This window comes from Hyla sarda, chromosome 8 (genome assembly GCF_029499605.1).
Source record: "Hyla sarda isolate aHylSar1 chromosome 8, aHylSar1.hap1, whole genome shotgun sequence".
In the NCBI taxonomy this organism is placed as follows: domain Eukaryota; kingdom Metazoa; phylum Chordata; class Amphibia; order Anura; family Hylidae; genus Hyla; species Hyla sarda.
The window spans coordinates 207,528,022-207,555,828 of NC_079196.1; the positions used below are offsets into that span (position 1 = coordinate 207,528,022).

The following is a 27,807-nucleotide window of genomic DNA, read 5'->3' on the forward strand; positions in this document are numbered from 1 at the left end:
TCTTTAAGTATTATGTTTTCTCCTTAGGCTTCGGAGGGGATCCTGGCTAAACATTATCATGATCTGCAGACGAAGCCTTTCTATCCTTCTCTCCTACGTTACATGGCGTCCGGACCTGTTGTAGCAATGGTAAGTACACATAGAGGTAAAACTGCGCACGGATACGCCATTTACCCTAACTAAGGGCCCCTCCAGGCTGTGTTCACACACTGCGTTTAATTATACCACGATCTTCAGAAGTCGTTAGATTGAGACATTCTATCAAGATTTGCATAATTGCGGTTGCACAATTTGTGCTGCGATTTTTGGGAAATGGCAGTAAAATAGCGGTGGTACAGCTTAACTCCCTGTGTGAACACCACCTTAGATGGGCCGACGCGTGCACTAAATGAGCGCGGATCTCGAAGGTGCCTGTTCCATGGCTCAACTAACATGCAGACAGGGACGTACGAATGATCCCCCAAATAGTGCGTGTGGCCATTTACTTCCATCTTCTGTCCAGTTTTTATAAAAAAAATTTTTTTTTAGAAGACTCAGGCTGTGTTCACATGTTGCGGCTAAATAGCCGCAACATGTGAACACAGCCTGAGTCTGCTAAAAAAAACAAAAAAACGAACAGGCGATTAATCAATCGTTGGCTGTATTGGCTTGTTTGGCAGATAATAGCTTTGTGTAAGGGTGCAGTCCCGCATACGAAGTGTATTTCAGCTTGCGCAAAATCTGCAGTGCCGGCGTGACGTGCGTCCCCGCCTCCAAAACTCACTACACACGTAGGGCTGCCGCTGGAAAGCCCTGTGTGTATGGTGAGCGAGAAATACGCAGCGTATTTACGGCTGCTGCAGATTTTGTGCAGCGGGGAGTACACTCCGTATACGGAACATGGGACCGTACCCTAATAGCGGTATCTTTTCTGCTGAAGATCCCACGGGCCACAATAGGACCGTGCGGACTGCATTGCCGTCCCCATAGATGGCAATGCATTTCTGAGCTGATCGGAAGGGTCCTTGGGCACAGCAATGCAGTCCATGCGGTCCTATCACCGTCCATTGGATCTCCTACGGAAATTACATCCGGAGATTCTGCAGTGTGAACCCGCCCGGCCTTAATGGAGTCAACATTCATTTAAGGCTGCATTCACACCTCGTTTTTAGCCTACGGTTGCCGGATCCGGCTGGGGAGTGGAAAACCGGGCTCTCCCGTACCCCAGCCGAATCGGTGCTGAAATCCATTTACTTTAATGAGCCGACCAGGGTCAAACGGTGACTCCGGTCGGCTCATTTTTGACCCGTATCCGGTTTTGTGATCGGACCTAACACCGTATTATACTACTGTTTCAGGTCCGGTCAGGAAACCGCATACGGGTCAAAAATGAGCCGACCGGAGTCACCGTTTGACCCTGGTCGGCTCATTAAAGTAAATGGATTTCAGCACCGATTCGGCTGGGGTACGGGAGCGCCCGGTTTTCCCGATCCGGCAACCGTAGGCTGAAAACGAGGTGTGAATGCAGCCTACCCCAGATTCTTGTTCTGTTTTTTATTTTTTTCCCAGGTTTGGGAGGGACACAACGTGGTAAGATCTTCCCGTTTGATGGTAGGGGACACGGATTCTTCTCAGGCCAAGCCTGGTACTGTACGAGGAGACCTCAGTGTCCACATCAGCAGGTAAATTATTTGTAATTCGTAGAAAACGAACAGAAAAAATAAATCTGAGAATTTTTTTGGTTCTTGTCTATTCAGACACTTCTGTGTCTGTATCTTTTATCGGCATCTGGAAAATCTGGGTGATGATCAGTATGGCCAACCAGAGTGGTAGCAAGGCTTTTCTTTAGCCAGGGTTCAGATTTTCTGTGTTGGCCCTGTACTTAAAAATAAAAAATGACAAGAAAGCTGCTTTGTTTTGCCTGTGTAGCATAGGCCATCATTAGAGAAAGTAGAGGTTCTTGTGTATGCCTTTTTCTTACCTCTCTTAGCTGTGGCAGGCATGGGATAAGTTCCATTCTGCTTTACACATGCACAATGATGTGGGTTCTGTAATACAGCCTTCATTTCCCATAAATCCTCTGGTGAAGGGTCATTTTATTTTATCGGGCTGCTGGTGCTGAGCACATTAAATTCACTAGTGGGTTGGAGTCGGCTTACACTGTGCAGTTTTCATACCATAAGAAAGTGATTTGACCTATAATGACAATTGAGGTGTTTTATGAAGATTTGATGTCTTAAAGGGGTACTCCGCCCCTAGACATCTTATCCTATATCTAAAGGATAGGGGATAAGATGTCAGATCGCCGCGGTCCCGCTGCTGGGGACCCCCGGGATCCCCGCTGCGGCACTGCGCTATCAATACAGCACAGAGGGAGTTCGCTCTGCACGTAATGATGGGCAGTACAGGGGCCGGAGCATTGTTACGTCACGGCTCCGCCCCTCGTGACATCACGGTCCGCCCCTTTCAATACATGTCTATGGGAGGGGGCGTGGCGGTCGTCACGCCCCCTGCCATAGACATGCATTAAGGGGACGGGCCGTGATGTCACGAGAGAAGGCGCCATGACGTCACGCTGCTCCGTCCCCTGTATCGCCCGTCATTACGCACAGAGCAAACTCGCTCTGTGCTGTAATGATAGTGCGGTGCCGCAGCGGGGATCCCGGGGGCGATCTGACATCTTATGCCCTATCCTTTGGATAGGGGATAAGATGTCTAGGGGCGGAGTACCCCTTTAAGCTGTGTTCAGATGTTACATTTTACAGCATTTTTCCCTATTTTTTTTTAATTTTTTTATTTTTATTTTTTACTTTTTAGTTGTTTTTGCAGCAATTGTTTCCAAAATGGTGGTAACAATTATGGGGGAGATTTATCAAGACCTGTCCAGAGGAAAAGTTACCCGGTTGCCCTTAGCAACCAATCAGATCGCTTCTTTCATTTTGCAGAGGCCTTGTTAAAAATGTAAGAAGCGATCTGATTGGTTGCTATGGGCAACTGGTCAACTTTTCCTCTGCACAGGTTTTGATAAATCTCCCCCTATGTTTTTACCATATTTTGCACAATTGCAGTACAATGGGATTTTGGGAAAATCGCAGCTCTAAAAAAAATAAATTAAATAAAAAAATAAAAACACGCAATGTGTGAACACAGCCTTAGTGGAGGTGTATAACTACTACATTTCCTGATCCCATATAGATGGAGCTAGAGGAGAAGAGTATAACTGCTATAAATACGGATCACATAGAAACAGCAGCAGTATACAGAGAGCTTGAGGGGAGGTATATAACTATTTATCCTGATTCCATGGAGATAGCAGCAGCAGCAGCAGCAGTATACAGATAGAGCTGGAGGGGAGGAGTATAACTACTATATATATATATATATATATATATATATATATATATATATATATATATATATATATATATATATATATATATATATATATATATATATATATATATATATATATATATATATATATATATATATATATATATATATATATATATATATATATATATATATATATATATATATATATATATATATATATATATATATATATATATATATAATATATATATATAGTAACTAGCAAAGAAAAACGATATCCGCACTCACCGCAAGAATCGTGACCAAGAGCTCCTACATGGAGATGCCGTTCGATCCGGGTGGTCACTGCTGCATAGCGTTCAGAAGGCAATTACCGGTAATTTCGCGGTAATTTTCCGGTAATATAACTACTATATATACTGATACAGAGAGAGCTGGAAGGGAGGTATATAACTATCCTGATTCCATAGAGATAGAGGTGAGGGGAGGAGTATAACTACTATATATACTGATCCCATAGAAACAGCAGCAGCAGTATACAGATAGACCTGGAGGGGAGGTATATAACTATTTATCCTGATCCCATAGAGATAGCAGCAGTATACAGATAGATCTAGGAGAGGAGGGGCCTGAGGGAGATCGTATGAGTAATCCTATAGGTGAGTGGTCTCCAACCTGCGGACCTCCAGATGTTGCAAAACTACAACTCCCAGCATGCCCGGACAGCCGTTGGCTGTCCGGGCATGCTGGGAATTGTAGTTTTGCAACATCTGGAGATCCGCAGGTTGCAGACCACTGCTATAGGTGATGGTATCATCCTGTAGTTCACAGGAAGTCAGAAACTAGGTCTGACATCCGGTCACCCACATTAAGCACAGTAACTTTTTGGAATCAGACTGGTGATCACATGACCAAGTTACAGTGATGAACTGCACAGATGCAGCTGTGCTGGTATAAAACAAATGGCGCTGCATGACAAGTGAAGCCTAGCCATCGGCTTTCCGGGCATTCTGGTTGTTATAGTTTTGCAACAGCTGGAGGCACCCTGGTTGGGAAACCCTGCAGTAATCAATTTCTCTCTTTACCCACAGGAACATAATCCATGCCAGTGACTCTGTGGAGGTGGCAGAGAAGGAGATCGGCTTGTGGTTTCACAGGGCGGAGTTGACTAATTGGGAAACAAATGATCATAGTGACTTGTATCAAGTTTAATGCTTCTCTGTGGCCCCCCTTGGACCTGCACGGACCCTCGCAACCTACGGAGGGGCCAGGAAAAAAAAAAGCTTTCAGAGGGTGATAAGGAGTAAATGACGGGCATAGTCCTGCCCTTAGGTTTGGGTTGTGGACTCTCTGGGCATTGATGCCCTCCACCAGCCTCTTATTACTGTTCAATAAACCTTGTCTTTATATAAAAGGAGCCGTGTGCCAGCGTCCTGTTTATACCATCCGTTTCAAGACGTTCCGGTGGAAGGAGGGGGGGGGGGGGGTGTCAGCTTTTTCCATTGATCTCCGTCTCGTGGGAATGTCGTCATCTTGTCTGTCCTTTGCCTGCGAGGGGTGTCTGTTATGTTAACCCTTCTGTATCTGAATGTGATGTCAGTGACAGTCCTAAATTGAGACTAGAGCTGAGCGAACTTACAGTAAATTCGATTCGTCACGAACTTCTCGGCTCGGCAGTTGATGACTTTTCCTGCATAAATTAGTTCAGCTTTCAGGTGCTCCCGTGGGCTGGAAAAGGTGGATGCAGTCCTAGGAGACTCTTTCCCAGGACTGTATCCTCACCAGAGCACCTGAAAGCTGAACACATTTATGCAGGATAAGTAATCAACTGCCGAGCCGAGAAGTTCGCGACGAATCGAATTTCCTGTAAGTTCGCTCCTCTCTAATTGAGACCTAATACGAGAAAGAGGGGATCTTGTGTTATCAAGTACAAAATATTAAAATTAAAATATGCCGAAATATTAGATACTGTAGTTGGTTTACCCCAATAGTCCAGCAGTGTAAATTATCTGGAGTCTCGTATATCTGTTTCATATAATTCTGATGGACTATTGGATTATCTGTGGCCAGGTGAAGTGAAATATTTTATATCTTTACACAGTGGTCCCTCAACATACGATGGTAATTCGTTCCAAATGAACAATTTTTAGTTGAAACCATTGTATGTTGAAGGATCTGTGCAATGTAAAGTATAGGAAAGCGGTCTCCAACCTGCGGACCTCCAGATGTTGCAAAACTACAACTCCCAGCATGCCCGGACAACCAACGGCTGTCCGGGCATGCTGGGAGTTGTAGTTTTGCAACATCTGGCGGTCCGCAGGTTGAAGACCACTGGTATAGGAAGTTATACAGTACTCGCCTGTCCCCACCGCTTCCCTGGATGTCGCCCTCCATCGCTGTTGCCGCGTCCCCGGACCGTCCCGGCTGCGTCTCTTCATCGCCGTCATCACGTCGCTGCGCACGCCGCTCCTATTGGATGACTGGATGGCGTGCGCGATGACGACGATGGAGAGCGCCGGCGATGCAGGGGATCCCGAAGAGGACGGTCCGGAGCGCCAGTACAGGTGAGTGACACTCACCGGACCACACGGGTCACCTTAAACGGCTATCTGGCAGCAGCTGAAGCAGTCTGCGCTGCCAGATAGCCGTTTATGCGATGGCCTCGACATACAATGCTTTTTTTTTTTTTATGTTAATGCTGCCTTCAACATGCGATGGCCTCTGAGAGGCCATCGCATGTTGAAATTATCGTATGTCAGGGCCATCGTATGTCGGGGGGGGGGGGGGGGGGGTCACTGTACTATATAAAAAAAACTCAAGGTGTGTATGTACTTTCCAGTATAGATTACAAACAATTATAAGAATATAGTAGAGCAGTGTTTCCCAACCAGGGTGCCTCCAGATGTTGCAAAACTACAACTCCCAGCATGCCCGGACAGCCGTTGGCTGTTTGGGCATGCTTGGAGTTGTAGTTTCGCAACACCTGGAGGCACCCTGGTTGGGAAACACTGCTCTACTATATTCTTATATTGTTTGTAATATGGTTTGGAAACACTGTAGCCTGAGAGTTAAGCAGTGGAGCCCTGACAGTTAAATCATACTTTACCATGATGTTGGGCTTGTGATAGAATGATTAAAGGGGTACTCCGCCCCTAGACATCTTATTCCCTATCCAATGGATAGGGGATGAGATGTCTGATCGCAGGGGTCCCGCCGCTGGGGACCCTTGCGATCTCTGCTGCGGCACCCCAAACATCCGGTGCACGGAGCAAACTTCGCTCTGTGCCGGATGAATGGCGATGTGGGGAAGAGGCTTGTGACGTCAGGGTCACGCCCGGCTTGTGACTTCACGGCCATGCCCCCTCAATGCAAGTCTATTAGAGGGGCAAAAAAAACTCATCCCAAAAAAAATAAACCTGATTAGACCTCTGGGGGTATTTTTTTCCAAAAAATGGGTCACTGACATCGGGGGGGGGGGGGGGGGGGGGGGCGGGATGCTGCCTCAAATGCGCAGCGCTCTCTCTCCACCTGAGCGGGGTGCGCATATGAGGCAAGAGGTTAGGGACGACCACACACATCACATTCCCGGAATGATTCAGAGCATAGGGTTTGGGGCAGGCATATTTCGCATATCAGTAGTAACACATTAAATTTCATTCCAAATTTTCATCAAATATGAGATGTGTCCTTAATCCGAAGAAATGAATTCACAAATTTAGAGACATTTTCTCCTATTAACACTTGTGAAAATGAAAAATTTGGGGTAACCTCGGTATTTTAGTGTAAAAAGAAATAGGTTTTCCTTTTCACATCCCACTTTAATGAACATTTATCAAACACCTGTGGGGTGTTAAGGCTCACTGTACCCCTTGTTACATTCCTTGAAGAGGTGTAGTTTCCAAAATAGTATGCCATTTTTATTTATTTATCTTCTGGCACCATAGGGGCTTCCTAAATGTGACATGCCCCCAAAAAAAACAATTGAGAAAAATTTGCTTTCCAAAAGCCAAATGTGACTTTCTCTTCTGAGCATTGTAGTTCGCCCGCAGTGTACTTGACGTCCACACATGGGGTATTTCCATACTCGGAAGAGATAGGGTTACAAATTCAGGGGGGCATTCTTCTATTGTAAAATTTGGGGTAAAACCAGCATTTTAGTGAGAAAAAAAATTAATCTACACAGCACGTCAAACACCTGTGGGGTGTTAAGGCTCACTGTACCCCTTGTTACGTTCCTTGAGGAGTGTAGCATGCATTTTATTTTATTTTTTATTTTTTTTTGCTGTTCTGGCACCATAGGGGCTTCCTAAATGTGACATGCCCTCCAAAAACCATTTCAGAAAAATTCACTCTTCAAAATTCCATTGTCGCTCCTTCCCTTCTGAGGTTTCCACCGGAGTACCCCTTTAACGACAATGGACGTAAATGTATGTCATGGTGATGTGGTACTTAATGCACCATGACGTACATTTACGTGCCGCCATGATCGCGAGCACCAGTGCGGGGCTTGCGTCATGCACGGCAGGTCCCAGCTGCTATCAGCAGCCAGGGACCCGCCGGTAATGGCGGACATCCACGATCGCGCGGATGTCTGCCATTAACCCCTCAGATGCCATGATCAATACAGATCACAGCATCTGCGGCAGTGTGATACTTTGGATGATCGGATCACCCGCAGCGCTGCCACGGGGATCCCATCATCCAGCATGGCGGCTGGAGGTCCCCTCACCTGGCTCCGGCCATCTCCCAGGGTCTTCTGCTCTGGTCTGAGCTCGAGGAGACCAGAGCAGAAGATCATCGATAATACTGATCAGTGCTATGTCCTATACATAGCACTGAACAGTATTAGCAATCAAAAGATTTCTATAGATAGTCCCTATGGGGACATAAAAAGTGTAAAACAAAAAAAAAAAAGTGGAAAAATCTCCTCCCCCAATAAAGTAAAAGTGTAAAAAAGTAATACACATATTTGGTATGACCGCGTGCGTAAAAGTCTGAACTATTAAAATATATTAAAATTGCTGCTTTTTTTTGTCACATTTTATTCCAAAAATTTATAAAAAGTAAAACCTAAGAAAGTTATAGGTGGTCAGAAAAGGGCAATTTCAAACATACTAATTTTGTTAAAATGGTTTGAGATTTTTTTTAAGCGGTACAATTCTAGAAAAGCATATAACATGGTATAATTTTAATCGTATTGACCCGCAGAATAAATTAAACATGTCATTTTTACCGGAAAGTGTAGAGCGTGAAAACAAAACCTTCCAAAATTTGCTAAATTGTGGTTTTCTTTTAAATTTTCCCACATAAATAATATTTGTTTGGTTTTGCTGTACATTTTATGGTAAAATAAGTGATGTCATTACAAAGTACAATTGGTGACACAAAAAAACAAGCCCTCATATGGGTCTGTGGATGGAAATATAAGAGAGTTATGATTTTTAGAAGGCGAGGAGGAAAAAACGAAAATTCAAAAATAAAATTGGTCTGGTCCTTAAGGGGTTAATATGCCTTTGCATAGAAAATACACATTTTACCATTCTTTTTGGCACACTCTGCATAATCAATGTATCTCAACTGAGTTTTTAATTTTGTATTTTATGAATGTCAGTGGGCACAGTTTTTGGCTTGAAGCCCATGATTCCTTGTTGCGCCCCTGACCTTCATTTCTTCAAGGCTAAGGTTACACAGCAACAATGGACTCCCTGTTATGCAGCGATGGTGCTCACATGAGTATGATATATTAGTCTGTATACAGTCCCAGGCTATATATATATATATATATATATATATATTCTAACCGCACACATGTCCAGTACAAGCTGCTTCCTGAGTGACTTCTGCTCCTGCTTGCTCATAATCTCGCTCCCCCTTACTCCATATACTGTCATTCTTGGGGTATTTTGATGTGTTTGCTGCAGTTCTGGAGCCGATGGATGATGATGGAAATCTTCATATAACTTATATACAATGAATGAAAAAATGATTTGTTAATTTGTACACTGACAAATGATCAGTCTATAATGTTAATGGTCGGTTTGTTTGAACATTGAGAGACAGAATAACAACAAAAAATAATCCAGAAAAACACATTTCACCTAAGTTATGAATTGATTTTGCATAAAATAAGAATTCAATCTCTTATCAATCAGTAGGATTTCTGGCTTCCAGGTGTCTTTTATACAGACAATGAGTTGAGATTAGGAGCACTCTCTCCGTTCTCCTAACTTCAACGTGTTGCCAGTCTAAGGCTAAGTTCAAACTACAGAATTTCCGCCTGCAAATCCGCTTTGATATTGGAGGCAGAAATTCCGCTTGCTCAAATGTATAGTGTAGTGAATGGGTTTCACACTCTGGAATTTGTGAAGCGGAATTTGTGAACGGAAAATCCGCTTGAAAATTTCCGCATGAAGAATGGCGTTGCTCATTCTTCAGGCGGAAATACTCGTGGAACACATTGCAGTCTATTGGAGACTGTAGTGTCCGTGCCGTCCTAGTGCTGACTGATTCAGTCGGCGCTGGCCGCACTCGGAATCTCCGGGCGGAAATTCCGCAGTGTGAACCTAGCTTAATAGACACGTCCTCAGAATCAATCAGATTCCAAACTCTCCATGGCCAAGAGCTGTCCAAACAAGATTGTAGACGGACACAAGGCTGGAATGGGCTACAAGACCATGGACAGGGAGCTTAGTGAGACGTTTAATGGTTGGTGCCATTATTCATATGTAAGATCTCATCTCGTGGAGTTTGTGATCATGAGAACGGTGTGGAATCAGCCCAGAACTACACGGGAGGATCTTGTCAATTATCTCTAGGCAGCTGGGACCATAATCACCAAGATAACAACTGGTAACACACAACACCGCAAAGTACAGCAGCCAGGCCTAGTGCAGGGATTTTTGCCAACCCAGGTGAAAACTCATTTTGCTGCCCCTTGACCTCCCCCACTGGCTCTACCCTTTGACACGCCACACCTTACTACTGGGGTGACACACTGTAACAAACCTCCTCCTCATGTAATCACCTTACTACTGGGGTGACACACTGTATCAAACCTCCTCCTCTTGAATCACCTTACTACTGGGGGGGGGGACACTGTAACAAACCTCCTCCTCATGTAATCACCTTACTACTGGGGTGACACAGTGTAACAAACCTCCTCCTCATGTAATCTCCTTACTACTGGGGTGACACACTGTAACAAACCTCCTCCTCATGTAATCACCTTACTACTGGGGTGACACAGTGTAACAAACCTCCTCATGTTATTACCTTACTACTGGGGTGACACACTGTAACAAACCTCCTCCTCAGGTAATCTCCTTACTACGGGGGTGACACACTGTAACAAACCTCCTCCTCATGTAAATACCTTACTACTGGGGTGACACACTGTAACAAACCTCCTCCTCAGGTAATCTCCTTACTACGGGGGTGACACACTGTAACAAACCTCCTCCTCATGTAAATACCTTACTACTGGTGTGACACACTGTAACAAACCTCCTCCTCATGTAATCTCCTTACTATTGGGGGGACACACTGTAACAAACCTCCTCCTCATGTAAGTACCTTACTACTGGGGTGACACACTGTAACAAACCTCCTCCTCATGTAAATACCTTACTACTGGGGTGACACACTGTAACAAACCTCCTCCTCATGTAATCTCCTTACTACTGGGGTTACACACTGTAACAAACCTCCTCCTCATGTAATCTCCTTACTACTGGGGTTACATACTGTAACAAACCTCCTCCTCATGTAATGCAGGTGCGGCAACTGGGGCTCCCAACACATAGGGAGAGACTGAAGGTGGACTTATTGGGTCCTGTTCCGCCTGTGCTGGAGGTCTCGCTGGAATCACAGACAGAGCACGTCCTTGTGAGGTCGAAAGTGTTGGCGAAGGCGGCAACACTCTTCTGGCCTGGGGTGGAGACCCCATTGATGGGGCCACTGAAGCATCGCCCCCTTGCCGTTCAGGTGGGGACTGTGGGACTGTAGGTTCTGACATCTCTGTATTTGGTATGCTGGCCCTTTAAACAGGTCTTGAATTCCTAGGTCCCAAAGAAATACGCAGTTGTTCTCTAATCTGGAATTTGAGAGCGTAGATTTCAAATTTGGGAGAGGTGACCTGAAACTCAACAGCCTTTAATTGGAATTTGAGTGCGTTGATCAACAGCTGAAGCGACTCTATGCGGGACTTCAATTCGGCAATCTGATGTCTCAGAGTCCCGTACTGTTCTGGTTCCCCACAGCTTCCAGCCCGTTGTCGCACTCTGCGCCTTTTCCCACGCTGAGCTGTCTCTGTTTGTTGGTTTCTGGCACTAGACTCCAACAAAATGGTTGCCGCGGCACCGAGAGCTTCGGTGGGCGGGGTCTCTGGATCACGTGCGCCGGGTGGTCCCATGCTAACTTGTAGCTCCGCTGTACTGTTCGCCCCCCTTACTTTACATGCGCACTTTCTCCACACAGCACTGTGTGCGCAACCCCTTACTCCGGAGTATAAGTCACAGTACATAAATAAAGTTATTTTTCTGGGGGGGGGGGAGTACACTTTCACTAATGGCGACTGTAATAGGTACACACCCGTATCCTGTTCGTGAAACGCCAAAAAGGCTTTGTGGTAGCCCTTGGGGGGTGTATAGTAGTGGGGATGTTGTATCGGTATATGAGGGGTTAATGTTAACCCTATAGTTTGTGACGCCAGGCTGAGGGCTAGTATGCTGAGGTATCGCCGCCCTTCCCAGTAACGATAGGTGCATGAAATGACTGAAGGTCCACAAGGAGATTTAACTTGAACAACTTTACTTAAGTGCTTACGGTACATCCAATGAAAAGTGGTGGATAAAATCCAGGAAAACAGGAATTACCATACGGCGCTTTTACTCCTTGGACAGATGCAGGCAACAGTCCATATGACAGGTTAGTTCTTTATTAGCACAATAAAGAACTAACCTGTCATATGGACTGTTGCCTGCATCTGTCCAAGGAGTAAAAGCGCCGTATGGTAATTCCTGTTTTCCTGGATTTTATCCACCACTTTTCATTGCCCATCCAGCGACCGAGAGGAACCTGGAAAGGAAACCGTGGCTGCTGACCTCCATTTCTTCCTGCAAGTCTATATGCCTGCTGAGGTGTTGTGCTCTTAGCACAACACGATGTGGTAAGCCTTCAATTTTTGTGCACATTGAAGCCACTCTGCTATACCGTCCACACTAGAAGCGCACCTTGTTGTTTTTTGTCTTTTTCACATACGGTACATCCAAGGCACAGTAACAGTCTAATATAACAGTCCTTATATTGCTTAGTGACTGACAGTTGTTGTGGACCTTGAGGTATTAAGAAAGTCTCTGAATTTAGGGTAGATATTGCAGATCTGTCCGGATTTAGGGGTTAGATTAGGTCCGGTGATGCTGCAGAGTGTCTGGAGATTGATACATTCTCGATTTAGCATTGATCAGCCGTCATCGCAAGGCTCAGGCCTAACTCACTGCAAGAATAGCTGCGCAGGTCCTTCTCGGTTGACAGCCCAGGAACAAGAGAGAGAATAATGGCCGCCGCTCCCTTATATGGGCAGGGTGGGGTGAATCTGATTGGACCGAATACCTGTCATTCACTAGTACACAGAATGATGGGATTGCATACATCACAAAGACCTCCACAGGTCCTCAAGCAGAAATACCATAGAGTTCACCTAGTCACGTGACCCACAGGTCCTGGTACGCTACGCGCAGGTAATTAACTATTCATTTACATTTATATAACTATATTTACATAAACCTTGCATAAGTTACTGGTTTACTAGATGGAATAGAGGTGACAAGGGGTAGACTATACAACATGGACCCCTAAGTCCTAGGGACTCTGGCTATGGGGACCCATACACAAAAAGGGACCGCATAGGATGCGGTACCGGGATACCACAATACACTGTAACAAACCTCCTCCTCATGTAATCTCCTTACTACTGGGGTGACACACTGTAACAAACCTCCTCCTCATGTAATCTCCTTACTACTAGGGTGATACACTGTAACAAACCTCCTCATGTAATCACCTTACTACTGGGGTGACACACTGTAACAAACCTCCTCCTCATGTAAGTACCTTACTACTGGGGTGACACACTGTAACATACCTCCTCCTCATGTAATCTCCTTACTACTGGGGTGACACATTGTAACAAACCTCCTCCTCATGTAATTTCCTTACTACTGGGGTGACACACTGTAACAAACCCCCTCCTCATGTAATCTTACTACTGGGGTGACACACTGTAACAAACCTCCTCCTCATGTAATCTCCTTACTACTGGGGTGACACACTGTAACAAACCTCCTCCTCATGTAATCTCCTTACTACTGGGGTGACACACTGTAACAAACCCCCTCCTCATGTAATCTCACTACTGGGGTGACACACTGCAACAAACCTCCTCCTCCTCATGTAATCTCCTTACTACTGGGGTGACACACTGTAACAATTCTCCTTCTCATGTAATCTCCTTACTACTGGGGTGATACATTGTAACAAACCTCCTCCTCATGTAATCTCCTTACTACTGGGGTGACACACTGTAACAAACCTCCCCCTCATGTAATCACCTTACTACTGGGGTGATACATTGTAACAAACCCCCTCCTCATGTAATCTCCTTACTACTGGGGTGACACACTGTAACAAATCTCCTCCCCATGTAATATCCTTACTACTGGGATGACACACTGTAACAAACCTCCTCCTCAGGTAATCTCCTTACTACGGGGGTGACACACTGTAACAAACCTCCTCCTCATGTAAATACCTTACTACTGGGGTGACACACTGTAACAAACCTCCTCCTCATGTAATCTCCTTACTATTGGGGTGACACACTGTAACAAACCTCCTCCTCTTGTAATTCCCTTACTACTGGGGAGGTCAGTGTTGCGGGGTATAATATCATGCACAATTTTAATAGATCCCTATGATAAAAAATATATCTATACTTAATTTTAAAATATAATTACACGTATGCAGCCAGAGGCCTGCCTATAGGGGGTGCAGTGGTGTATTCAGAGGGGGCTCTATGGCAAATATCGTAATGGGTTCCCTATTATACAAAACTTCAACTGACAGAGATTCTGGTCTCCAAACTGCGGTCCTCCAGATGTTGCAAAACTACAACTCATAGCATGCCTGGGATTGCAGTTTTGCAGCATCTGGAGGGCCGTAGTTTGGAGACCACTGTCCTAAAGCAGTATTTCTCAACCAGTGTGCCTCCAGCTGTTGTAAAACTACAACTCCAGCATGCCCGGACAGCCAGCGGCTGTCCGGGCATGCTTGAAGTTGTACTTTTGCAACAGCTGGAGGCACACTGGTTAGGAAACTTTGCCCTAGTGTATTGGGGCTGCAGTGTATATGCTGGAAGTTGTAGTTTTGCAACAGCTGGAGGCATGCTGGTTGGGAAACTTTGCCCTAGTGTATTGGGGCTGCAATGTATATGCTGGAAGTTGTAGTTTTGCAACAGCTGGAGGCACACTGGTTGGGAAACTTTGCCCTAGTGTTTTGGGCTGCAGTGTATATGCTGGAAGTTGTAGTTTTGCAACAGCTGGAGGCACACTGGTTGGGAAACTTTGCCCTAGTGTATTGGGGCTGCAGTGTATATGCTGGAAGTTGTAGTTTTGCAACAGCTGGAGGCACACTGGTTGGGAAACTTTGTTCTAGTGTATTGGGGCTGCAGTGTATATGCTGGAAGTTGTAGTTTTGCAACAGCTGGAGGCACGCTGGTTGGGAAACTTTGTTCTAGTGTATTGGGGCTGCAGTGTATATGTTGGAAGTTGTAGTTTTGCAACAGCTGGAGGTACACTGGTTGGGAAACTTTGCCCTAGTGTATTGGGGCTGCAGTGTAAAGCATGATGGAGACAGACTAGTGACCCCTAAAATGTAACATAACTACGACTCCCATATTGTCCCGGTCAGGTAGTTTTGCAACAGCTGAAGGACCACGGGTGGCTGAACCTGGTTTAGTGGTTATTTACATTTTATATATTTAAATACATTTTATTATATTTATTGTCACACAATCCATTAGGCTGGGTTCACACCGCTAATTAAACTGCATGTGTGAACACAGCCTTATAGATATAAGACGCATCTTCTATAAAGGACACATTCTTGTTTTGAACGCCTTCATTTAGTTTCCTAGGTAACCAGCCTCAAGCTTCACAGTCTGCGCAGGCGCAGTACCGGCCGCGCGGAAGCAGAAGACATTGACCTTGAAAACTACATTTCCCAGAATTCTTAGCGGTCGCGTTAAAGGCGCAGGGAGGTGTCCAGTACAAAGTCCGTCTAGTGCTGCGGGAAGCGTGAGTATGAGGTCCGGGGGGCTCCGGGGGAAGAGACCGGCCGAGCAATACTGCATGAGCCGCTTGTGTTATCACGTACAAAGACACTAATGGGAAGGAGACTGCAGGCTTATTACCGGGGGCACATACTTAAAGGGGTCCATATGAGATGGACTCCAAACTGGGGCTCTCCAGCTGTGGCATAACTACAACTCCCATCATGTATCTGAGTGCATGATGGCAGCTGCAGTTTTCAACAGCCACTGTCATTGCATGATGGGAGTTGTAGTTTTGCATCGGCTGCTGTCATTGCATGATGGGAGTTGTAGTTTTGCATCGGCTGCTGTCATTACATAATGGGAGTTGTAGTCTGGCAACTGTTGCCATCATTACATGATGGGAGTTGTAGTATTGCATGCCTCTGCTATCATTGGATGATGGGAGTTGTAGTATTGCATCAGCTGATGTCATTGCATGATGGCAGCACCTGTTTTCAACTGTCAATGCATGATGGGAGTTGTAGTTTTGAAACAGCTGAATATTCACAGGCTGCTTTATTAAAGGTGTTATTCATAGGATATAGGGGATAAGTGTCAGATCTCGGAGGTTCCGACCACTGGGACCCCTCTGATCCCATAGAGATAGCAGCAGCAGTATACAGTTAGAGCTGGAGGTGAGGTGTATAACTACTATATATCCTGATCCTATAGAGATAGCAGCAGCAGCAGTATACAGATAGAGCTGGAGGGGATGTGTATAACTACTATATATCCTGATCCCATAGAGATAGCAGCAGCAGTATACAGTTAGAGCTGGAGGAGAGGTGTATAACTACTATATATCCTGATCCCATAGAGATAGCAGCAGCAGTATACAGTTAGAGCTGGAGGAGAGGTGTATAACTACTATATATCCTGATCCTATAGAGATAGCAGCAGCAGCAGTATACAGATAGAGCTGGAGGAGAGGTGTATAACTACTATATATCCTGATCCCATAGAGATAGCAGCAGCAGTATACAGATAGAGCTGGAGGAGAGGTATATAACTACTATATATCCTGATCCTATAGAAACAGCAGCAGCAGTATACAGATAGAGCTGGAGGGGAGGTGTATAACTACTATATATCCTGGTCCTATAGAGGTAGCAGCAGTATACAGATAGAGCTGGAGGTGAGGTGTAAAACTACTATATATATATATATATATATATATATATATATATCAGCAGCAGTATACAGATAGAGCTGGAGGGGAGGTGTATAACGTCTATACATCCTGATTCCATAGATATAGCAGCAGCAGTATACAGATAGAGCTGGAGGGGAGGTGTATAACTTCTATACATCCTGATCCCATAGATATAGCAGCAGCAGCAGTATACAGATAGAGCTGGAGGGGAGGTGTATAACTTCTATACATCCTGATCCCATAGAGATAGCAGCAGCAGTATACAGATAGAGCTGGAGGGGAGGTGTATAACTTCTATACATCCTGATCCCATAGATATAGCAGCAGCAGCAGTATACAGATAGAGCTGGAGGGTAGATTTATTACTACTATACATCCTGATCCCATAGATATAGCAGCAGCAGCAGTATACAGATAGAGACTGACCACATCCTCTGACACATCAAACACTGCAACATTCTCTGGGTCAAAATTGTGATCACATGACCCAAATACAATAGACAGACATGCTGGGAGTTGTTGTTTTGAAACACCCGGAGGTCCACAGTTTGAAGACCACTTCAGCCAAACTCTTGGGACTTTTTCGGACACCCCATTGCACAGTATATCAGGCTCAGCAATAACCTTACTATTTTTCCATTTCCAGATGTCTACAATGTCCGAGCTGCCGACCACAGACCAGCCTCCTGAGGATGTTGAGAGTGATGACTGCCTCCTGTCCTACAACTACCTCTACAGCCCCACTTTGCTTCAGTAAGGACTTTGGGGGAGATTTATCAAAACCTGTCCAGAGGAAAAGTTGTTGAGTTGCCCATAGCAACCAATCAGATCGCTGCTTTCATTTTTAAAGGGGTTCTCCCTTGTTTATACAGTTTTTTGTTATTATGTTTGTGTGTTATGTGTGTATAAGTATGTGTTTTTTTTATGTGTGTTGTGATTATGTATATATGTATTTTCTTACCTTATGTGAAGATCCGGAAGCTGGCCCCTTTTTCTTCCAGCGGCTTGCTGTGAACCTCGGCCTCCACCATGTTGTGTTCGGTAAGTGGGATGTCGGGGGGTGTTCTTGCTTCTATCCTTCCTATCTTCTTACGTCCGAGGCAAATCTTTTCTTCCTGTTTCTTCCGTGGCTCAGCGACGATTCTGCGGCCTCTTCCGGCGCATGCGCAGGTAGTTATTTTTTTTAATTTTTTTTTTTACCAATAAAGTTTTTTTTGTCTAATTGACAAACTGTCTGCGCTTGCGCGAAGCTACGCTATTTGCGTAGACCTAACGTACGCTACGCCGTTAGCGTAGCACTTGCGTACTTGCGCATGAGCAGACAGTTTGTCAATTAGACAAAAAAAACTTTATTGGTAAAAAAAACAAACAAACTACCTGCGCATGCGCCGCAAGAGGCCGCAGATTCGTCGCTGAGCCACTGGAGAAACAGGAAGAAAAGATTTGCCTCGGACGTCAGAAGATAGGAAGGACAGAAGCAAGAACACCCCCCCCCCGACATCCCACTTACCGAAAACAACATGGCGGAGGCCGAGGTTACACAGCAAGCAACTGGAAGAAAAAGGGGCCAGCTTCCGGATCTTCACAAAAGGTAAGAAAATACATATATACATAATCACAACACACATAAAAAAACACACATACTTATACACACATAACACACAAACATAATAACAAAAACATTATAAACAAGGAGAACCCCTTTAATAAGGCCTATGCAAAATGAAAGAAGCGATCTGATTGGTTGCTGAAAACTTTTTTTTTTAAATCAACTGGCGCCAGAAAGTTAAACAGATTTGTAAATGACTTCTATTAAAAAATCTTTACCCTTCAAGTACTTTTTAGCAGCTGTATGCTTCAGAGGAAATTCTTTTTTTATTTCTTTTTTTATTTCTTTTTTGTCTTGTCCACAGTGCTCTCTGCTGACACCTGATGCCCGTGTCCAGAGAAGCATAGGTTTGTCTATGGGGATTTTCTCTCTGCTCTGGACAGTTCCTGATACGGGCATCAGGTGTCAGCAGAGAGAGCTGTGGACAAGACAAAAAAGAAATTCAAAAATAAAAGAATTTCCTCTGTAGCATACAGCTGCTAAAAAGTACTGGAAGGGTAAAGTTTTTTTAATAGAAGTAATTTAGAAATCTGTTTAACTTTCTGGCACCAGTTGATTTAAAAAAAACAATGTTTCCCCCCGGGTACCCCCTTAAGCACCTGTCTACCACAGTATGTTCTGCATGGTAACGCTAAAGTGAGGTATATACAGTATACCATATGTATGTGCCAATATTTTTAAGGGAGCCTATGGCAGCTGACCTTCCCCCTGTAGGGGTCGTACCCTGATTATACCGCCCATATAGCCCTTTTCTGATGCCCAAATAATAATGGCGTTCTTTGTCGACAACAGGGGCAGAGTGGCCTTTATCACCGGAGGTGGCTCTGGAATTGGATTCCGCATTGCTGAAGTATTCATGAGGTAAAACGTTCAGTCACGGTATCTGTCCGCCCTCCTGTAACCCCCTCCCCTCATTCCTTTGATCACTGTCACTATGGGACATTTATGACTCTGTCTTCCACCCCAGGCACGGATGCGATACCGTCATTGTCAGCAGGAACCTACAGAGGGTGACTGAGGTAACGCCATTTGTGTTCTTTTTATACCAACTAGCAGGTACCTGGCATTGCCCATTCTTCATTCCTTAAAGGGGTACTCCACCCCTAGACACCTAGACCCCCGTGATCTCCCTGCTGCACCTGGCGTTCGTTTAGAGTGTCGGGTGCAGCGCCGGAGGCTCATGACGTCACGGCCACGCCCCTCAATGCAATTTTATGGGAGGGGGCGTTACGGCTGTCACGTCCCCTCCAATAGACCTGCATTGAGGGGGCATGGCTGTGATGTCACCAGACTCCGCCCGGATCGTCACTCATCCGGCACCGAATGTCTGGGGTGCCGCAGCCAAGATTGCAGGAGTCCCCAGCGGCGGGACCCCCGCAATCAGACATCTTATCACCTATACTTTGGATAGGGGATAAGATGTCTAGGGGTGGAGTACCCCTTTAACCTTGTGGGAGAGGAAAAGCAACAATGACATTCCCGACATCACACCGCACCCACGCGCCTGGATGTTTAAAAGTCCTGGGCAATCTCCACAGCATGAGAGTAATGGGATCAGGAAAAATACTGGAAGTCCCATAGACTTTCCCTCATGTCCTGTCCTCATGTTCTCCTATCCCGTCCTTCTATCCCGCCCTCAGGGTGATAGATATGAGATGGATATTAGATGGATATGAGATGGATAGATACATAGCTATTAGATAGATAGATATGAGATAGATATGAGATAGATAGATATGAGATAGATAGATAGATATGAGATAGATAGATAGATACATAGCTATGAGATAGATATGAGATAGATAGATAGATAGATATGAGATAGATATGAGATAGATATGAGATAGATAGATATGAGATAGATAAATACATAGATATGAGATAGATAGATATGAGATAGATAGATAAATACATAGATATTAGATAGATATGAGATAGATAGATATAAAAAGAAAGAAATGAGGACAAAGTTGAAAATCCTCAACATAATAGATAATAAAGAGACCGGTAATCAAAATACTTCTGGACATATCGTTCCCAGGCAGCGGAGAAGTTACGGGCAGCGACCGGTCGGCACTGTCTTCCTCTGACTGCAGACGTGAGGCAGCCCCAGACTCTCTCCGATGCGGTGGAGGAAGCTCTGAAGACCTTCTCCAGGATAGATATCCTTGTGAACAGTAGGTGTCCCCTCCATCAGTGGTCGGGGGGTCTCTGCAGCACTGGGCTTTTGTGTTAATATCCGCTCATTCTCTCCCCCTGCAGACGCTGCTGGGAATTTCCTCTGCCCTGCCAGCAACTTATCTTTTAACGCCTTTAAGAACGTCTTGGATATAGACACAATGGGCACATTCAATGCTAGCAAGATCCTGTATGAGCGTTACTTTCGGGTAAGTAGAATATATACAAGAGAGAGCAGGCAAATAGTGCCATCTGCAGGATGTTCATCTGCATATAAGCTTTAAAGGGGTACTCCAGCACTTAGACATCTTATCCCCTATCCAAAGGACGGGCCGGAGTATTGTGACGTCACGCCCCACCTCTTCAATGCAAGCCTATGGGAGAGGGCATGACAGCTGTAACACGCTCTGGGGACTGATTTTAATGGGGTGCGGCGTGCAAGATCACAGGGGTCCCCAGCGGCGGGACCCCCAAGATCAGACATCTTATCCCCTGTCCTTTGGATAGGGGATAAGATGTCTAAGCGCCGGAGTACCCCTTTAAAGGGGTTATCCAGGAAAATACTTTTTTTGTATATATCAACTGGCTCCAGAAAGTTAAACAGATTAGTAAATTACTTCTATTAAAAGATATTAATCCTTTCTGTACTTATGAGCTGCTGAAGTTGAGTTGTTCTTTTCTGTCTAAGTGCTCCCTGATGACACCTGTCTCGGGAACTGTCCAGAGTAGAAGCAAATCCCCATAGCAAACCTCTTCTACTCTGTGCAGTTCCCGAGACAAGCAGAGATGTCAGCAGAGAGCACTGTTGTCAGACAGAAAAGAACAACTCAACTTCAGCAGCTGATAATTCTAGGAAGGAGTGAGATTTTTTAATAGAAGTAATTTACAAATCTGTTTAACTTTCTGGAGCCAGTTGATATATTTGTACATATATGTTTTTATACCCCTTTAACCCCAAAATGGACTATTCTTGAAAGGTAAAGGATTGGAGATCGGTGGGGTTCGACTGCTGGGACCCACACCAACCATAAGAATGGTACATTGGGTAAATGGAATGGAGCCATAGTGTGCATGCTTGATCATCGCACTATTCACTGCATATGGGATTTCCAACAAACACCAATTACATCCAGCGCTTGTTACTATGTAATGTTGGAGGGATAACACAAAAGCTTCTTTAATGGGGTTTTCTCAAAATTAAAAGTTCTCCCCTATCAGCAGGTGATACCTAGCTGATCTGTGGGGGTCTGACAGCTGGGCCCCCCACTGATTATGAGAACATGTCAATGGAGCAGGGGTGCACATGCTCAGCCACCACTCCGCTCACTGTCTATGGGACCTAGGACCATTGCCGAGTTCATCAATGTTTGGGAACCCCATAGAGAACTGATGGGTATCAGCCGAGCATGTGCACTGTTGCTACAATCAAGCAGGGGACAACTGACCCCCGTTCCTGTGATCGGTGGTGGTCCCAGCAGTCAGACCCCCTCCCCTACTCATCAACTAGCTATGACCTATATAATGTGTATAGAGGATAATGTTTATTTTTAGGAGAGCCTCTTTTAAAAAAATTTAAATAAATAACACTTTGTTCTGTGGGCTTGTATGATGGCACACACTATTTTGGGAATATTATACTTTGCTGTTTGCAAGGGTCATAATAAGTAATCGGGTTAGATCACCTCTTCTTCTTCTAATAAATCTTTTAATTTAATCAATGGGCGGGGGGCATAATCATTGTCTAGAGCCTGTGTGAGCATAGTCTACTTGTATATCTTGAATTTGCTGAAGCCTTTTATAAGTTGTTTTGTTAAAGGGGTACTCCGGTGAAAAATATATATATATATATATATATATATATATTTTTTTTTTTTTTTATTCAACTGGTGCCAGAAAGTTAAACAGATTTGTAAATGACTTCTATTAAAAAAATCTTAATCCTTCCTGTAATTATTAGCTGCTGAATATTTTCTTTTTGAAACACAGAGCTCTCTGCTGACATCATGAGCACAGTGCTCTCTGCTGACATCTCTGTCCATTTTAGGAACTGTCCAGAGTAAAAGGAAATCCCCCCCATAGCAAACATATGCTGTTCTGGACAGTTCCTAAAATGGACAGAGATGTCAGCAGAGAGCACTGTGGTCATGATGTCAGCAGACCGCTCTGTGTTTCAAACGGAAAATAATTTCCACTGTAGTATTCAGCAGCTAATAAGTGCTGGAAGGATTAAGATTTTTTTAATAGAAGTAATTTACAAATCTTTCAGTATTAAAAAAACAACGGTTTGGCTTCTTCTCAAGGACTAGATATACTAGAAATAAAATAATAATGTGGGAGCAGTATTAATGTGGTCAGTAGGGGTACAGATGGCTGGGAGGAGAATGGTGCAGGGATGGAGGTCTGTTTATAGTGATATGTGTGTGGTTAGAGAAATAGTGTGAGTCTAATGCTATGGTGGAATCAGGGTGCAACTAAGTTGATGAAAAACTGGATATAGTGTTAAGATGTGTGATATACATCTGAGATATCCAGTTTTTCATCAACTTAGTTGCAACTTATTGGCTGTGTTTCTGCTAGGTGACCACTAGGGGGCACTGTGGCATCATTATTTTACTCTAATTATGAGACTTGACAAATGATGACATCATTCCTAGTAGGATCAACCATAGGGAATCTCTAGATCAGAATGTGTTGGTTTTCTAAACAGAATTTATTAATAAGATACATTTAATATTAATTTACAGGCAATATATATCTAGGCAACCCCTTCCACTGTTACCTGATTTAAAAGGGGGTATTCCTATCTCAGCATGCTATTCCCTATTCGTAGAATAGAGTAGTGTTTCCCAACCAGGGTGCCTCCAGCTGTTGCAAAACTACAACTCCCAGCATGCCCGGACAGCCTTTGGCTGTCCGGGCATGCTGGGAGTTGTAGTTTTGCAATAGCTGAAAGCACTCTGGTAGTGGAAACACTAGGATAAAGGATAACAAGCTGATCGGTGGGTGTCTGTCTCCCACCGATTCCGAAAACGGAGACATAACTGTCCCTGGAATGGACTTAGTGCTCCCCATCTCAATGAGCAGACACTTATGGCATATCTAATTGATATGGCATAGAAGTCGGTGGGCAATCCCTTATATGTGTATCCCCTATCCACAACAAGCTGGACGGTGGTGGTCCGACTATTGGGACCCCCACCATACATGGCCATTGCTCCATTCCCTCTCTATAGCTAGAATAGGGCAGTGTTACTCAACCAGGGTGCCTCCAGCTGTTGCAAAACGACAACTCCCAGCATGCCCGGACATTCAAAGTCAATGGTGGGCAATTCCTTATATGTGTATCCCCTGTCCATAGGGAATAACAAGCTGGTCGGTGGGGGTCCAACTGTTGGGACCCCCCCATCATACATTGCCATTGTTCCATTCCCTCTCTATGAAGCCGCCGAACATTTTCATAGTTCAGCTCTTGTAAACGTTCAACAGCCCCATAGAAGATGAATGGAGCTGTGGCTGCACATAGCGGGGGTCCCAGCAGTCGGACCCCCACCCACCAGCTTGTTATCCCCTATCCTATGGATAGGGGATACACATATAATGGATAGATAGGGAATACACATATAATGGATACATTAAATATGACATAAGTGTCTGATAAGTGAGATGGGGAGCACTAAGTCCCTGTTGATCCCCAAAAAACAGGGTCTCCGTCCCCATTTTTGACATAGACATAGCTGCACATAACTCGATTAAAGTGAATGGGGAAAAAAATGGAAATTTCAGAGAAAGACTATAAGACAATCCCTATAAAGCAGGGTTCTCTAATCTATGGCCTTTCACCTATTGCAAAACTGCAACTCCCAGCTTGCTGGGAATTGTAGTTTTGCAACAGCTGGAGAGCCGCAGGTTGGCGTCCACTGCTGTTAGAGGGTGGCGTTATTGGGGGGAGATCTATCAAAACCTCTGTAAACGAAGAACGGTGCAGTTGCCCATAGCAACCAATCAGATCACTACTTTCATTTTTAAAGAGGCCTATGGAAAATGAAAGAAGCAATCTGATTGGTTGCTATGGGCACAGGTCCTTTACACAGGTTTTGATAAATCTCCCCCCATTATGATTTAGCCGTAATCTGTCGTGTTCTATAGTTATGTGCTTATTATGTTGTAATGGAGATATATAAATGGATGTTTTCCACTTACAGGATCACGGCGGGGTCATTTTAAACATCACGGCGACGCTGAGCTACAAGGGAAGCGTTCTGCAGGTGCATGCGGGCAGCGCCAAGGCAGCCATAGGTCAGTAACATAAATGGGCCGCAGGATCGGAGTCCCCCCCCATTCGCCATCACATTAGAGCTTACCTTACCTTTTCTCTCTATAGATGCTATGACAAGGCACCTGGCAGTGGAGTGGGGTCCAAGCAAAGTGCGGGTGAACGGCTTGGCCCCTGGGCCCATAGCTGGCACAGAAGGCATGCGTAAACTAGGTAAGTGACTATGTGACTGCCTATAGGCTTTGGAAAAACAATATATACTCTTTTTTTTAAGGGCAGTGTTTCCCAGCCAGTGTGCCTCCAGCTGTTGCAGAACTACAACTCCCAGCATGCCCGGACAGCCTAATTTTAAATAAATGTAATTTAGAGAAAGGTCTATTGTGAACAAACACGGATTATTGGAGGCACGTTTTAAAGGAGTATTCATTTCTTATTAAGAGATGGTACTAGGATATGCCACCGCTTTATGATCAGTGGGGGTCTGACCCCTGGGACCCTCTCAGATGCAGAGCTGATCTAGTGCTGTCCCCCTTTTTCACTGTACAGTGGGTTCCTGTTTGCATAAATGAAGCGAGCCGGGTGGCCAGGAAAGGGGATTTCTTCATTCTCAATTTTGGTAGAGAAGAAGTCCCAGGGGTCAAACCCTTATCAATCATGTAGTGCAGTGGTCTCCAAACTGCAGACCTCCAGCTGTTGCAAAACTACAACTCCCAGCATGCTCGACTGTTCTTCCTTAACTTTTGGAGGAGAGTTGGGAGGACCCCATATATCTTAGACAAGCGGTCTCCAAACTGTGAACCTCCAGCTGCTGCAAAACTACAACTCCCAGCATGCCCGGATAGCCAACAGCTGGAGGCACACTGGTCCGGAAACACTGCTCTATGGGTTACAGTGGCAAATATATGTACGCTAAAATGATATTTTTTGGAGGGGGGGACCAGGATAGGCCATCATCTGTTTGGTAGGGGTCTGACACCCGGCATTCCCCACCAATCAGCCACGGCGCCCGCATACATGATGAACAGAGCTTGAAGCAGACAGCTCTGTGCATAGTATAGTGGATGCTCTGTGTTAGGGCAGCTTCATTTTAACTTTACAGGGGTACTCCGATGGAAAACTTTTTTATTTTTTAATCAACTGGTGCCAGAAAGTTAAACAGATTTGTAAATTACTTCTATTAAAAAATCTTAATCCTTACAGTACTTATTAGCTGCTGAATGCTACAGAGGAAATGATTTTCCTTTTGGAACACAGAGCTCTCTGCTGACATCATGAGCACAGTGCTCTCTGCTGACATCTCTGTCCATTTTAGGAACTGTCCAGAGTAGGAGAAAATCCCCATAGCAAACATATGCTGCTCTGGACAGTTCCTAAAATGGACAGAGGTGTCAGCAGAGAGCACTGTAGTCATGATGTCAGCAGAGAGCTCTGTGTTCCAAAAAGAAAATAATTTCCTCTGTAATATTCAGCAGCTAATAAGTTCTGTAAGGATTAAGATTTTTTTTAATAGAAGTAATTTACAAATCTGTTTTAACTTTCTGGCACCAGTTGATTAAAAAAAAAGTTTTCCACCGGAGTACCCCTTTAATGGTAAATGAGCTGGCATAACCCAGAAGTTGAAATTAAGCTGCAGTAACCCAGTAAGACCACTACACAATATATGGCGCTGTCTACATCCGGCTCAGTTAACTGTATGTGGGTGCCATGGCTTTGGCAAACAGTTGGGGGTTCTGGTTTTTAGGGCCACTCAGTGGTCTTATATTGGTGGCCTTTCCTATCTGGGGAACCCTTTTAACCTGGTCCTTAAATATCTGACTTGTGCTTTGCTTTAGGTGGAGCTGCTGCCGAAGCAATGGGAGTGTGGAATACCATCCCCTTACTGCGGCCAGGAAACAAGACCGAGGTGGCACACGGAGCCCTCTTCCTGGCCAGCCCCCTGGCATCCTACGTGACCGGCACAACCTTGGTTATGGACGGCGGTTCCTGGATGACCTCTCCGAATCACATGGCAACAGTGCTGGGTACCCCTCCTTCTGCTCACCTATAGGTGACTTTATTCTTGGAAATGTCGTAAGGGTTGAAACCGGACAGACTGAGCCTCTATAACGAATATATTGAGCGATCTCCTTCGACACTAATGTAGTGAACTGTATTTCCTCTATTGTAGTGGTCTCCAAACTGCGGACCTCCAGATGTTGCAAAACTACAACTCCCAGCATGCACGGACAGCCGTTGGCTGTCCGTGCATGCTGGGGGGTTGTAGTTTTGCAACATCTGGAGGTCCACGGTTTGGAGACCACCGCTCCTTTGCATGCTTTTCCACCTTTAGTATGTGGCGCGGAATTCCTCGCGTTTCCTGATCTATGTTTTACCGTTCACAGATATCTGGAAAAGCAATTGAAATGACTGCAACCACTGATCGAGCCGGACCTGATCAACACTAATTCAACACCCCCTCCCCCCCCCCCCTCTCCTCACCTCCAACTGGTGCAGAACGGATCGTACTAGAGAGCGCAGTGGCCATATTGCTATGGCAGTATGTGCAGACACAGAATGGTTAATAAAAAGCCCCTCTGGAGTCTCCTCGCAGGGGGTCTCGTATTGTGTCTGGTTAGAAGGCATTCTGCGAATGTATGTCACGTGATCCTGTATTTCGGTTTGGGGATAAAATCTGATATTGTACAGAATATGGACAATTGTGAACAAATAAAACTGTAAATTGGTGACGTCCGGCAATTTATGGCATAAGGGGTGATATGGATAGGGCGTCCCTGTAGTCTGATGGAGGATGGGTCTGGGGTTTGTTCTCATTGAGGGGTTGCACTGTGGTTTGCTCTGGTGGAGATGGCAGCTCTGTGGCTTTCTCTCATCGGTCGTGGCCCTGTGACTTTCTCTTATGGGGGAGATGGCTT

The 27,807-nt window shown here is 44.9% G+C and overlaps 2 protein-coding genes across 6 annotated transcripts in view; both read left to right on the forward strand.

Annotated features, from left to right (window-relative positions):
• The window catches only part of NME4 (NME/NM23 nucleoside diphosphate kinase 4), a 13,832-nt gene extending 9,103 nt beyond the window's left edge, over positions 1–4,729 (forward strand). The window contains exons 3-5 of the mRNA XM_056536350.1: positions 28–129; positions 1,549–1,661; positions 4,407–4,729. Of these exons, the coding sequence (XP_056392325.1) occupies positions 28–129; positions 1,549–1,661; positions 4,407–4,527 (336 nt within the window). The 3' untranslated portion in view covers positions 4,528–4,729. The remainder of the gene's footprint in view (positions 1–27; positions 130–1,548; positions 1,662–4,406) is intronic.
• Positions 4,730–15,515: 10,786 nt separating this feature from the next.
• On the forward strand, positions 15,516–27,619 carry DECR2 (2,4-dienoyl-CoA reductase 2). Of its 5 annotated transcripts, none has more exons than XM_056535732.1 (10): positions 15,516–15,665; positions 17,482–17,588; positions 19,237–19,305; positions 19,412–19,463; positions 20,486–20,621; positions 20,707–20,831; positions 24,825–24,918; positions 25,004–25,108; positions 26,728–26,942; positions 27,277–27,619. In XM_056535732.1, the coding sequence occupies exons 2-9, from the start codon at positions 17,482–17,484 to the stop codon at positions 26,940–26,942; spliced, it is 903 nt and encodes a 300-aa protein (XP_056391707.1). In that variant the 5' UTR covers positions 15,516–15,665; the 3' UTR covers positions 27,277–27,619. The 5 variants fall into 5 exon arrangements, with proteins under 5 accessions (XP_056391707.1, XP_056391706.1, XP_056391703.1 ...); XM_056535731.1 differs by lacking the exon at positions 15,516–15,665 and adding an exon at positions 15,688–15,740; XM_056535728.1 differs by lacking the exon at positions 15,516–15,665 and adding an exon at positions 16,133–16,207.
• Positions 27,620–27,807: the final 188 nt, after the last annotated feature.

Excerpts from the sequence above, each read along its gene's own strand:
- DECR2 (XM_056535728.1), top strand. The coding sequence starts at position 16,148 with ATGCATGATGGGAGTTGTAGTTTTGAAACAGCTGAATATTCACAGGCT. Across the intron at positions 19,464-20,485 it reads ACCTACAGAGGGTGACTGAG|GCAGCGGAGAAGTTACGGGC; the intron begins GTAACGCCATTT and ends TATCGTTCCCAG. Across the intron at positions 20,832-24,824 it reads TGTATGAGCGTTACTTTCGG|GATCACGGCGGGGTCATTTT; the intron begins GTAAGTAGAATA and ends TTCCACTTACAG.